This window comes from Plectropomus leopardus, chromosome 22, assembly GCF_008729295.1.
Source record: "Plectropomus leopardus isolate mb chromosome 22, YSFRI_Pleo_2.0, whole genome shotgun sequence".
Lineage (NCBI taxonomy): Eukaryota > Metazoa > Chordata > Actinopteri > Perciformes > Serranidae > Plectropomus > Plectropomus leopardus.
In genome coordinates, this window is record NC_056484.1 from 16,967,389 (window position 1) to 16,980,932 (window position 13,544).

Consider the following 13,544-nt stretch of genomic DNA (forward strand, 5'->3'; position numbering starts at 1 on the left):
CTATATTTTGTCTGTCTTGTAGTGAACCATATCATCAAGTGTGTGTCTTTGTGTCAGAGTGCTGCAACATGCCGGGCTGATTAAGTGCTGATCAGTGGGAGGCTCGCAGAGCGCAGCAGCTCACAGCGTGACTGATGAGATTTGAGAAAGCTAATGCAGTTGCTGTCGTACGTTTTTTGTGTGGGTGTATGTACACACATGCAAGTGGTCCCTTGAAAAATGCCTGTTTAGTTGCTTGTTCACATGCAGGTGTTCTTAAATCTGACTGCAGCCTGTCTCTGTGTGTGTACAGGGAGAAAGACATCGAGCACTTCCTTGAGACCAGTAGAAACAAGTTCATCGGTTTCACTTTGGGAAAGTAGGTCTTTCAACTGAGACAATACAATACTCTCAAACTATTGTCCTCCCTTAGTTTGGTGTAACTGTGTCTTGTTTTGCAGTGACACAGATACCCTGGTGGGATTGCCCAGACCCATCCATGAGAGCGTCAAGACTCTTAAACAGGTGAGTAGAGGAATCACTGCCTCATGTAGGAAGACTGACAATTGTTTCGACAGCTCATGATTTCCCAGTAGTCCGAAAAATGCCCCACTGGGTAAAAAAAGCCATTTGTCCAACAGGCCGTCAAGGCAAAAATGCATTCCTTCAAAGGGCTGTTTCTCAGAAAACAGACTTTATACTACAGAAGCGGATGCCTAATTATTACGCAAAATGTTGCGATCAGACTCTCCCTGTGATTGGCTAGAGCTCATCTCCTTTGTTGGTTGGGATGGCGAGGTTTAGGCATGATGAGTGACATTGGTAAGGGCTAAGGCAAGAATATCAGGGTAAACTAATTTGAGGTAGAATAGAGCAGGTTATGCCTTTGAAATTTTAATTCTCTTTTTTAAGAGTGTCCTGGCCAAGAGAGGCAGCAACAAAAGTTACAGACAACATGGAACAAAAATACAAAATCAAAATGTACTCTAAAACTAAAACAATATAAAACACAAATCGAACACTAAATGCTCCCCATCAACTGGGGGGAAAGAGGGTGTGAAACATTAGGAGGCAAGGCCGACTTATTGTGGGCCATGAATCTCTCTACCTGTATTGAGCGTGTGTATTTTTGGAGCTGTTGTCTTTTCGGGCTAACAAGCTTTTAGACAAATGGGCCCTCTGCCCAATGGGACCTTTTATGGACATTTGGGATTTGAAAATAATGGGCCGTTGGAACAATGACATGATGGCACCTCATGTAGCTTCTTTCTTTCTATATCTCACTATTCAGTCGTCCAGTCACTACTACACAGATTCACATTCCCATATGTCCTTCTTCCCTTTCTCCTTTGCCTCGGCTCATTATGGACAGAGTGTTTCTTAATCAATAGTCTCCTTCTGCTGAATCCCCTGACATCGACATCCCACTTAAAAATCCATACCTCCTGTTTTAACAAACTGAGAAGTGTACTTACACAGAAAAATCCCCCTGAGAGTTCTCAACTCTAATTAACACTCCCTCTAACACCTTTATATGTATTTTTATCATTTTTGTTATATTGTTATAATTTTCTTGTCCTCTCCAGCACAAATATGTGTCCATCGCTGAAGTCCAGATCAAAAAGGAGGACGAGCTGCAACAGTGTCCAATGACTCTGGTCAGTAAAGTCATATGGAAATTTTGTACTAGAATTTTCTTAATCGTGACAGTCAATCTGCTTTTTTCTTATGTTTTAAAGTCACACAGATAAATAAAGTTAATTTTTAATGTGGTGAATATTTAATCAAGGTAGAAACAAAACTGTTAGTTTCTGGGCCTGAGCTGTTTGTGCTCATGATTTAACCCTTTGAAACCTGGAGTGACATGGCTTTGCTTGTGCTGCTTTCAGACAGCTTTCACAAGTATTTAAACCCTTTGAACCCTAAACAAATTGGTGAAATTTCTTTCAAAAACATGAAAAAAAAGCAATGAGCAACTTGGTAAGAACTGTACCACAAAGCAATTAGTAGATTTAGAAATTTACTTTTTAAAAGCAAAGGGGAAAATGTCTCGGGGAACAAAGTAAAAGCTTTGTAAAATTTATATTTAGAATTATCATAATTGCAAAAAAACTATTTTCAGGTAATTTTGTTGTTCTTTTGACTAATCTCTTACTTATTTTTGGGTGATTTCGTCATGTGTTCGTCATGTTGTTGCTCATATCCTTTTCCCCATGTTTTTGAAAGAAATCAAGCACATGTGCAGGTTTCAAAGGTTTTTTTTGGTGTTTTATGTTTTATAGGGCGAGGAGGAGGTGGAGGAGACGCCAACAGAGATGCTGTACTTGGGCATGCTTCCTAATCTCTCCCAGTATGTGGTGAGTGGCTCTGAATGAATGTTTTTATGGTCACCCACCACCACTTTTTACATCAAATTTCACATCACATATTTGTCTCTGCATTCACACCATCTTGTTACCAAATGTGTTTTTCATTCGGCCTTGGTCTAATATTTTGCTTTGTCGCCTGTGTCAGATTGCCCTCCTGAAGCTGCTGCTGGCTGCAGCTCCGACCTCCAAAGCCAAAACTGACTCCATTAATATCCTGGCTGACGTGCTGCCAGAGGAGATGCCGTAAGTACTTTAAAAAACAGTTTGACCTTTGAGTCTTTTTTCCTAATGGTGCTGTTTTTATGCATCTGCATACATTTAGAGCCGCATTAAGATCTGGCAGCTGATAATAAAAGTTAGTGTACAGCAATTTTTCACAAACTCCTGCAATTTAAAGATATTTTAATTTAATTTTCTATTGTCTTTTAATGAGGCATTATTTTTATGGGTTGTCCATCCGACCATATGTCCACCCAATTCTCGTGAATGCAATATCTCAAGAACTTCATTAGGGAATTTTTTAAATTTGGCACAAATGTTCAACTTGACTCACAAATGAACTTGGTGGTCAGAGGTCATGGTCACTGTAACCTCACAAAACATGTTGTCGGGCCATAGCTCAATGGGGGTTTGGGGGTCCTCCCCCTGAGGAATTTTGAGTGTAAAAAACTAAATTTCCTGCATTCTTGTGCATTTTATACTGTTATTTGTGTCATCTCTGAATTAATTCATGGTGTAGATGTCTTAAATCTTATCAAAATAAAAGTGCTCTGCTACGTTTATGTTTCTACTGGGGGGACAAAAATACATGTTCAAAAAATTGACAGAGACATGACCCCTGCATTCCCCTGAAAACTGCACTTATGTCTGCAAGATTAGTTTCCTTTTCTGACAGTTAATGGGCAAATGGATTGAAAAAATGTTCTCACTCTGGCTTTGTTTTTGGTCTACAGTGTGGCCTAGTTTTAGACTAGCTGACACTCAACCCGGGACCTGAAAGGCAGTTTCTCTGTTTAGAACAGAATAAAACCACTCAACTATAAACATCCATGTCTTTGACATTTAAGTGGCTGAAATCTGTACTTCTATGTCTTGATTTGACACTCTACACTATTTCAGCTTGTCAGTTATAGCTGGAAAAACCTCAGATGCATCGACGACTGACTAGTCAGAATATCCGTTTGTTTTCAAAGCAGGGCAAACTGCTGGTGATGTTTGTCTTTTACTGAGACAAAGCTGTTTTATTTTAAGTGTGAAGGCCTTACTGTGAGAGTTTGTGTGTGTGTGTGTGTGTGTGTGTGTGTGTGTGTGTGTGTGTGCGCGCGCTTGTCCTCCAGCATCACAGTCCTTCAGAGCATGAAGCTGGGAATCGACGTGAACCGTCACAAGGAAATCATTGTGAAGGCCATCTCAGCTCTGCTGCTGCTGCTCCTCAAACACTTCAAACTCAACCATATTTATCAGGTCACACACACACACACACACACACCTCCTTTCCTCCCTCCTCGAGGCACCTTACATTACCATCATTCTCTCCTACATTATTCTTCTCTCTGTACATCTCGCCTTCCCCCAGCACACACATACTCCAGTATCCGTGCACCTCCCCCCAATGCTACCTTAACTACCCTCCACCTGATTATCCGGTCAAGCGTGCCATTACTTTCCTCCTTTCATCCTCCTCTCCACCCCCCACTTCTGGGCTTCCATCCCCCAGCCTGTCACCCCACAACCTCCTGCATCAGCTTTATAGCTCCTCTGTTAATCTTACTCAAACTGATTCAAAGAGAGAATCTGGTCTAAAATCTGCTCTTTTTTTTTTTTAAAAAAAAAGTATTTTGCCCCATTTTAAAAGCTTGTATCTTGTTTTATATCCACTATCAGTAGCTCGGGTCAGTAGGATGGGGATATTTTCTGTTGCTAGGAAGGGACATTCCTTCACACTCTGACTCTGTTGCTCTGTGGATATGAATAGGTGGCGCCCTCTGCTGCCACAAAACAAGATCACATGTAGACAGCAGAATGCTGCAGTCACAGCGAGGAGTCAAATCAATCAGTCTTGTACATAATTTGGCAACAGCATGGCTGTTTTGAGGATACATTTATAACATAAGAATAGAAATCATAATACAAAGACAACAGGGCAAAATATAGCAAATTTTAATCAACCACAGAACAGCACAATTGTCTCTGTTTTTAATCTTAGCAGAGCTTATTGGGTGAGGTGGAGGATTTATAGAGCTGTTTTCTGACCTTCACCCCACACAGGAAGCTCATCAATGATACAGGATCATCAGCTACCGGATTATTTTTCCCCCTCTATCCTCTCTTGAGATATAGATTTTCCCTTCTGGGGTTTGAGACATCAACATAATAATCAGAAATGTCTTTCATCTCATCTCATTTAGGTCTTTAGGACTACAAGAGAGGCATCATAACTAAGAAATAAAAGTGTCAAACTTTTTTCTGAGTTGCATTTTTAGTCATTCCTTTTTTTCCCCCCAAACTGTCAAACCTAACTATTCCACGCTGCCGCCTCCTCTTTTCCTGCAGTTCGAGATCGTCTCCCAGCACCTGGTGTTTGCGAACTGTATCCCACTCATCCTCAAGTTCTTCAATCAGAACATCATGTCCTATATCAGTGCCAAAAACAGGTAGGATCTTTCTCTCTTACCTTCTCTCTTACACTGAATCCTCACAGAAAGCACTGCACTTCTCGATCTGCTGTCAAAGAAAAGATGACACAGGAACATTGCATTTTTGTGCCACCAGAACCAGTAACTCATACTGAACAAAGCTCCCACGTTAGTAATATTACTGTACCTTTAATGTGCTCGGTGGACACACGGTGTGTTTGTGGATCTGCCAGTGACACAGGTAACCAGGTATTGTGGGCATGACAGCAATTTTGCCTGAATCAGCAAGTTTTCAGGGGAGGTACAGATGGCATCACAGCAGCGATGCAATGATTCAGGTGTGAAAGGAAAAAAATAAACAATAAGCCACAAATTAGCTGACAGGAGTCTTACACAGCAGGTGAAAGGGCCAGTTCAGGCTCTTTTTAAATTTAGGGACAATACTGTGGTATAGTAGACTGGACTGTATGAAGTCTGAGTGAATATTTTTGTGTGGCACCTGGCATACAGATGAGCGGAGTTCAAAGTGCTTCACAGATAACGGACTGAACAAGTGTAGATCGTAAAAACAACAAACATACAAAAAACAATTAAACAATTTGAGACCAATGCATGTAAGGACATAAAAATTATTAAAATATAATTTAATAGATTTAAAAGCTATAATAATAGTAATAGTAGTAAAATGGAGTTAAATAAAAACTATATTAAAGAACTAGATAAAAGAGATTAGAAGGACTAAACAATACTAAAACATATGACAGTAAAAATCAGAAATGGGGATAAAAAAATTAATAATGATAATAATAAGATAGTTAGAGATAGACCAAAAACTAGATCAAATGGATTCAAAAGACAAAAAAACAGAAAATAAACTTAAAAAGAGAGATTTAAATTAAAATATTACTACTACTACTACTAATACTACTACTACTACTAATAATAATAACATGTTAAAAAAAATTACAATGCAAATACAATAAAGTGAATAAAGTATTGTAAATAATATTTAGAAATGAGGATTTTTCATAAAAGATTTGTATTAATCTGGCAAAATTTCATTACACTTGCTTTCATCAGTATATCTGGCAGACATGTCCTCATGTATTGTAATGAACTAATATCATGTTTTACAGATGTCTGTTTGAATTTTTGTGTCGATAAAGTCGTAAAGAATGTAAACCTCCTTACATCTGTCTAGTATAAACACTGTAGTCTCAGTTCAATTTGAAACTATCACGGAACTCAATGCAGGAAAAACCCAGTAAACCATCAAAAGCCTGGCTGAATGCAGGACTTTGAGCCCATCAGAGCATTTGCAGTAAGTGATGCTACTCTATATAAAGTGATGGGTTGATTTGGATCAATCATTGATGTTTTCGGATGCCTGTGTGTGCGTGTGTATGTGTGTGTGTGTGTGTGTGTTTTTGTTGCAGTATATGTGTGCTGGACTTCCCACACTGTGTGGTCCATGAGATGCCTGAGCTCACAGCTGAAAGCCTGGTGAGTGAAAACACTGTCAGCGTGACACCTGATTGATCCTCCCTGGATGAAGGTCAAGGCCTTCAAGTGTATTCATGACCTTTTGTGTGTGTGCGTACTTTGTGTGCGTTTGCTTTTTAGGAAGCAGGAGACAGCAACCAGTTCTGTTGGAGAAACCTGTTTTCTTGTATCAATCTGCTGAGAATATTAAACAAGCTGACCAAGTGGAAGCACTCCAGGACGATGGTGAGTAATCCTGCGCCACTGCGAAGACAAATAGAGTGGGATTTTCCACTGGCTTCAGTGTAAAATGTACCCGTCCTAATGAGTCTGATAAATCATATTGTAATTTTTAAAGCAGGCGGAACAGCTGGCTCATTTCTTCAGGTCTTCATGAATGGGCATTTTGTCTGCAGCATGCCCCTTGTAGATAACAGCATGCTCAAACATGCTTTTAGTTCATTTTATTCTCGCCTTTCAGATGTTGGTGGTGTTCAAGTCGGCGCCCATCCTGAAGAGAGCTCTAAAGGTGAAGCAGGCCATGATGCAGCTCTACGTCCTCAAGCTGCTCAAGATCCAGACCAAGTACCTGGGCCGCCAGTGGAGGAAGAGCAACATGAAGACCATGTCCGCCATCTACCAGAAGGTCCGCCACAGGCTCAATGACGACTGGGCCTACGGAAACGGTACATTTACAAAATGTTTGAACTGTTCACTTTGAGTTTAGCTGAGCTGGTAAAGAACTGATTTGGCACTTGAAAGAGGAAATGGAAAAGTAATTTGCTTTAACATTTACTTCATTTATGAAGTCAGGGTTCTCTTTAGATATGATCCTTCACATCCCAGATTAGTCAGTTTGATGCCAAGATGGCCACAGTTTATTAAAAATTACATGCCTCAGGTTCATTTTAGATTCATATGCCTCTGCACGGGCGATAGCAGTGGCAGGAGGCGTTATGTTTACAGGTTGTCCATACCATTCTCGTGAATGCAATATCTCAAGAACGCCTTGAGGGAATTTCTTCAAATTTGGCACAAACTTCCACTTGGACTCAACAATGAACTGATCAGTATAGAGTACTCAAAGGTCAAGGTCACTGTGACCTTACAAAACATGTTAATTCTAGTAATTTTTGATTTGGTACTTTTTGTGCAACATAGCAGTGGATGCTTTTTCTTTCCTTAATAATAATAATAATAATGTCAATAATTATTATTTATAAATTTTATTTATAGAGTGCTTCTCATAATACTCGAATACGCTACAGAAACAAGAACAATGTCAATTAAAATCAGTAAAACCATACAGAATAAATAAAATCACAATAAATAAAAGCAAGACAGACAAGCAAGAAATATGCATAAATCAAACATTAGAATAAATCCACATTAGAATTAATTAGAATTTTTAGCCATTCATACAGGCAATAACTTCTAGTATAGGATGTTCACAATCTAACAATGAGGAAATAACCAAGGAAGGAATAAAGGGTAAAAAATTAAACAATAAATACATAAATATTTAATAGTCTGTTTGTATAAAAAGAAACATGAGTACACAAAGGGAAACAAACAGGGAAAATACGTTTTTACACCATTATTGTGATCATTTGAAAAAACAAAGGAAAGATGGTTTCTTTTCAAACAGCTCAGTTAGTACAGATGGGACGCTCTTCATTGTTACAGCCCTAATACATGATTAATGGGGTTAAGCGTATTATATTATCAAAAAATGATTAAGTGCGCATTTAATTAATAATTAAAAAGAATATTTTCTCTCATTCTCCTTGACACAGCTCAGTTTGACCTCTTAGATCTTCATAAACGAAATAGTCATGGAGGTTATTAGTCCCAGCAGTCCTCCTTTACTCTCACACAGAGCGGATTAACTGAACAGAGGCCGCAGTATAAAGAATACTTCCACCCAAAGGCGCTAATAAAATCTTATTGTGTACTTAACGGTGTACACGTGTGTTTATGTACCCATCTGTATGTACAGTATGTACTGCGCCTGTGTGTGTGAAATACAATGCTCCAACAGCCACTGGCGAACAGCCTGGATTGTGTTGCCATGGAAACAGAGAAAGGGGGACTTTTCAGGGTCACCGTCCCTCACGGGAGAGCAAGTGATCTGTCACCGGGAGTGTTAGAGAGAGATGGATAGAAGGAAAAACAGGGAGAGAAAAAGGTAGGCAAATAAAAAGAAGGAAAAAGGATTAATAATCAAAACAGGTGTGTGTATTGTGTCATCACAAAAGGGAAATGCAAACTTATATTAAAAGAAGGGTCTTTGAGATTGATTACACATGTCCTCCTCTCTCCTCTTATCCCAGATATCGATGCACGGCCTTGGGACTTCCAGGCGGAGGAGTGCGCCCTGCGGGAGAGCATCGAAAAGTTCAACAGCCGTCGCTACGACAAGAACAAGAACGGGGACTTCACGCCAGTGGACAACTGCCTGCAGAGCGTGCTGGGCCAGCGCGTGGAGCTGCCCGAGGACTTCCACTACAGTTACGAGATGTGGCTGGAGAGAGAGGTCTTCTCCCAGCCCATCCAGTGGGAGGGGCTGCTGCAGAATCCGTGATGGAGGGGAGGGTGGAGAGAGTGGGGTGGGGGAGAATGTGGCGGTGGAGAGGCCACACAAAAGCCTGTCGGAGTGGTTTTAGGGCGTGTTCTCATGACAAAAATGAAGTCCAAGGAGGCAGAGGAATGGGGGTTACACTTCTCATCAGTGATGGAGGGATGGGGGAGGGTGGAGAGGAGGAAGCTGGAGCCTCCTCCCAGGCTATTTAGTGATGGGAGAAGATAGAGGGTAAAATGGAGCAAATTTGACAAACGAATGGAGCTTCCTGCTGTGAGCTCGGCACAAACAAATGCCACACACACACACAAACACACTCGACGCTAACATGTGCCTATGACTACTGTGAACACACATGGACGTGACGGGCAAGAACATAGGTAGCAGTTAATAAGAAAACGGTGTAGCAGGAGACTGTTTCGGCCAGTTATACTGCCCCCTGAAAAATATCTTCATCACTTTGTCAAATTTTTATGTCCCCGTTTTTAAAATGTTGGTGCTTTTTTGACTCCTTAGTGATGTTTTCTTATTTATTTGTATCAATGTGTGTGGATAAATGGTTTCTGATAGTTTTTTTTAATTAAGATGTAAATTTACATGATTCCTAATTCGTCATATCTTTTTTTTTTCTTTCTTTTTTCAATTTCAACACAAAGCCTACTGTAGGTTTGGGGTTGTAGTTTGTGGGGGATGGATTTGTGAGCTTTTCTTATGTATTTTCTAGGGGGGAAAAGCGGCCTTTCGGAGCAAGCCACAGGGTCATTTTGATAGTCCAAATGTAGAAATGGAAACTATTTCCACTAATGGCACAGTGATCTTACATTACAATAATATGTCAGAGGAAAAAAAGAAATATACCAGCTCTAAGTTTATGAATTTGTTTGTACAGGTAAAAAGTATATATGTGCAGAAAGAACGTGAATGAAAATGGGCAGATGTGTGGAGGACGGATTGGAGTAAAAAACAATTAAGGGTCATCTGGAAGTGACCTGTTTGTTACTTCCTGTAACCTACGTGTACAGAGTCCTTGCTATTCCCGGTATCTTAAACTTCAGCAACTTTTCAATTTCAAATCCAAAAATCACAAAACCAAATCTGTAACTACTGATGTCACCCAGAATTTCTTCATGTTCACATATGAAATCTAAGTGCTGACTTCCCTGAGCTTCTCTGTGGAGCCATCCTGAGCCAACTGAACCTCAGCAATGATTAGGATAATTCACAATTTTGACTCCCTGCTTCAACCCGCTGACTTCCCCTCTCTATCTGCCCAATAAACAGCACAATCCATTAAACACTGAGCTCCTCGGTGGTGGCCTTGGTGAGCACTTTGCCACCCTCGCTTGGAAGAACAGAACACAGCTGTCACAAAAATGGTGCTGTTTTTATTTGTCTTCACCGTACGTATCGCTCCTTTAACTACCTAAGCAGGGCTCTAGACTTTTAGAGCCTTGGAGTGTTTCCTGGAAATGTCTGAAACTGAAGCACAAACATGAGCACAGAAAACAAAAAGCATGGTCACCTTTATTTCATATCGGTCTCTCTGGAGCAGTCATTTATTAACTCTGTATAGAACAATAATTTTGAACACTCAGTCTTGTGCTTCTCTGTGGAAATGTGCATGGCCACTGTTTTGTTTTGAGTCACATTTAAATATTTGGAATGGCTGTTTAGGTCCAATGATGTTTCCAGCACAATTAGAAGTGTTTTTTTTTTCCTGTTCAGGAAGGTGAAATATTTAAAAAATAATATTGTATATTTAATAGATTCTCAGGTTTATGGAGATAATACATTGCAAAAGTTTTAAAAGCTTCCACGCCATCATCTAGCTCACTACCTGTGGTGATGAATACACAGTTATCATCACATTCTTGTGTGAAAATAACACTCAAAGCACTAAACATTTACTGCACAGGCTGCATATTCTCACAACACAATAACTCATCGTGAGTTTGGATTTATGTCAGCGACATTTCAAACTTCAGATGTATTTTTTGTATCTTGTGCCAAATTTGAGTGCCATTTTTCTATTTTTATTTCATTGTTGTCACCTCCATGATCATGTGTATGGTTTTCATTCAAGTCACCACTGAAAAGTTTGCAATACAAAAAATGTTATTTTTTACCTGGAAACTGTACAATCAATGAAAAATAGCTGTTTCTTGTATGCGGTACAGTATTTTACCAGAAGTGTTTAGCATTGTATGGGTCTTACTACAGTATATATGTGTTTTGTTACACACATTTCCATATCTGTATAGTCTAGATAAATACTCAAAATTGAATTTGTTCAGGGGTATGTGCAATGACAGATCCATAGAAGCATTATTCAATAGAAGTACAATATCAGAATTATTAAACAATGTTGAACAGTTGGGATTCTTTGTGAAGTAATTGCTTATTAGCCAAGGGAGTCTTGCAGGGTGACTGGAGAGGCTGGTTCACACACAAAGCTGTGTAAACACACATCAACACTGAAGGTCAAACTGACCACACACTCACATCACATCACACATTTCCTCGGGCTAATGTTCCAACAGTCCGGGCACAGCTGTTGTGGTTGGGGACGTGAGCATATGCCGCTCTGTGATTGGCTGGTGGTGGAATGATGTAAAAATGTCCTATATTCATCCTTTACCCTGATGGAGTCAAGATGTGGAAATAATTAGGGGTTTTGTTCAGTTTTTTTTTTTCCGAGGGGTGAGTGATGCTTATTTTTCAAAGTTTAAAAAAAAGTGTTTGTGAATTTATTTTAGTTTGCTTTGAAGTGTAGCTTATAATGCACCTTTCTTGTCGCAGCTACATTTTAAGCAGAAAAAAGGGACCGAAAAAAGAATCCCAGTGTGACATTTTCTGAGTAAAAGGAAACTTACAAAAAGTAGACTCTTGCTTTTTAGATGATGAGTATTTTTTTAAAAATAGAGTTTGATTTCAGTGTAGAATATATCATACTGTATTTTATAAATAGCAATACAATAATCCTCATTTTGCCTAAATGTTGTGCTGCATTTTCAGGCCCAGCGCTGCTTTGCCGTGGAACTCCCCCGTCCAAACTAGTCCCTGTGCGTTAGTGAATGCCCCGTCTCCCTCCAACCTAGAACACCAGTTAAGTAATAAAGAATGTTACAATTGATTTTATTGAATGGTAAAAAAGTAAAACAAAATGACATATTGAATTAAATGTTTTATCCAACTTTGAAACTACCTATATATCCAACATTTGGAAGTGACACTAAAGCATCTATTAATGCACATAAAGTGTAATTATTTGGAAACTCCGAGGAGACATGGCTCTTTTCAGAAAACATTAAAGCAATGAAACAAATTGCCAAAAATTGGTTGCTTTTTTACCTGTTCATGTGAAAGTTCCCTTTGTAAGTAGAGCCATCTGGGAACGTATATGTGCCCATGCCGTGATACATGTTGTCTTTAAATTCTCCTACATAGAGCGCTCCAGAGGGATGCTGCAGGGTCCCTCTGCCATGCATCTGAGAGGGGGAGAGCAAACATGTATGACTAACCACAGAGCAGATCCAGTCATTAGTAAAAGACATCAGAAGAAGTAAGGCACACACACAGTAAATACATACTTTGTCTTCAGACCACTCTCCAGTATATATAATTCCACCAGCTGAGGTGTGTTTACCAGCGCCGCTCCTCATCATCACCCCTGATGCAGAGCTGCACTCCCCCTCTGTAGAGAGCAGAGCAGAAGTTTACACAGACCTACAAGGCAGTAATAAATATATATTGGGGAGGACACACCCCCCTTAATATGACCCTGCCTAATCCTTTACATTGACAGTTATTCATTATTATTACTAATTAGAAAGTTCTGGGGGTTTTTTTTGGCTTAGGGGAGGGACATTTGACTTTAAGTGGTTGTAATATTTATTAATTTTAATACCTTCAGAACCCCAAAACCTACGAGTGGGTTTTAAGGACATGTTAACATGAAATGTAACTTGTTGTTTTCCAACACTGGTAGACAGTAGTATTATTGCATATTTGTATTGTATTGTATACTGGATAGTTGTACTTCCTTCTGATAAATATCATACTGGTAATACAGTAGGAAGTGAGGGGGCGGGGGGCACTAGCAGTGTTGCCTCCATGGCTACGGCCCTGCAACTGTGGTGTAAGGTATAAAGCAGTTATCACTCACCATATTTGTCCCCATTTGGAAAAATGTAGGACACCGTTATGGGTCTCTCCCCTGTAAACACATAAGACATTTACCTCAAACACCTTATCTGTCACTTTCACAATCTGCAGTATGAAACGTTTATATTTACCTTGCGTTTTCAAAGAATCGCTTTCCTTATCGTCTGTAAGTGAAAAGGATACAGAATTAGACAGCAAATAGAAAAACACAGAAGGAGCTGTGTGTGTGCACTGGGTGTAAGAAACCCTCACAATCACATTCACACCCCACCAGACATCCGTGACAGCTTCACCCAGCCGGCAGATGGTCGCCTGAACCGACAGGAAACGCTG

At 39.7% G+C, this 13,544-nt stretch overlaps 2 protein-coding genes across 5 annotated transcripts in view; one reads left to right on the forward strand and one right to left on the reverse strand.

Annotated features, from left to right (window-relative positions):
- The window catches only part of strip2 (striatin interacting protein 2), a 41,455-nt gene extending 32,405 nt beyond the window's left edge, over positions 1 to 9,050 (forward strand). For all 3 annotated transcript variants that reach the window (XM_042511718.1, XM_042511719.1, XM_042511720.1), the window contains 11 exons: positions 293 to 358; positions 441 to 504; positions 1,566 to 1,637; positions 2,262 to 2,336; positions 2,494 to 2,591; positions 3,686 to 3,812; positions 4,902 to 5,002; positions 6,421 to 6,487; positions 6,608 to 6,712; positions 6,948 to 7,152; positions 8,800 to 9,050. In XM_042511718.1, the coding sequence (XP_042367652.1) occupies positions 293 to 358; positions 441 to 504; positions 1,566 to 1,637; positions 2,262 to 2,336; positions 2,494 to 2,591; positions 3,686 to 3,812; positions 4,902 to 5,002; positions 6,421 to 6,487; positions 6,608 to 6,712; positions 6,948 to 7,152; positions 8,800 to 9,050 (1,231 nt within the window). The remainder of the gene's footprint in view (positions 1 to 292; positions 359 to 440; positions 505 to 1,565; positions 1,638 to 2,261; positions 2,337 to 2,493; positions 2,592 to 3,685; positions 3,813 to 4,901; positions 5,003 to 6,420; positions 6,488 to 6,607; positions 6,713 to 6,947; positions 7,153 to 8,799) is intronic.
- Positions 9,051 to 11,567: 2,517 nt separating this feature from the next.
- Positions 11,568 to 13,543, reverse strand: morn2 (MORN repeat containing 2). 2 transcript variants are annotated; one of them, XM_042511391.1, is made up of 6 exons: positions 13,483 to 13,538; positions 13,343 to 13,375; positions 13,213 to 13,263; positions 12,638 to 12,741; positions 12,399 to 12,535; positions 11,568 to 12,141 (listed from the first exon to the last, which is right to left on the reverse strand). In XM_042511391.1, exons 1-6 carry the CDS (start codon positions 13,487 to 13,489, stop codon positions 12,039 to 12,041), a joined length of 435 nt encoding a protein of 144 aa, XP_042367325.1. In that variant the 5' UTR covers positions 13,490 to 13,538; the 3' UTR covers positions 11,568 to 12,038. The 2 variants fall into 2 exon arrangements, with proteins under 2 accessions (XP_042367325.1, XP_042367326.1); XM_042511392.1 differs by having other exon boundaries at positions 13,213 to 13,375; positions 13,464 to 13,543.
- Position 13,544: the final 1 nt, after the last annotated feature.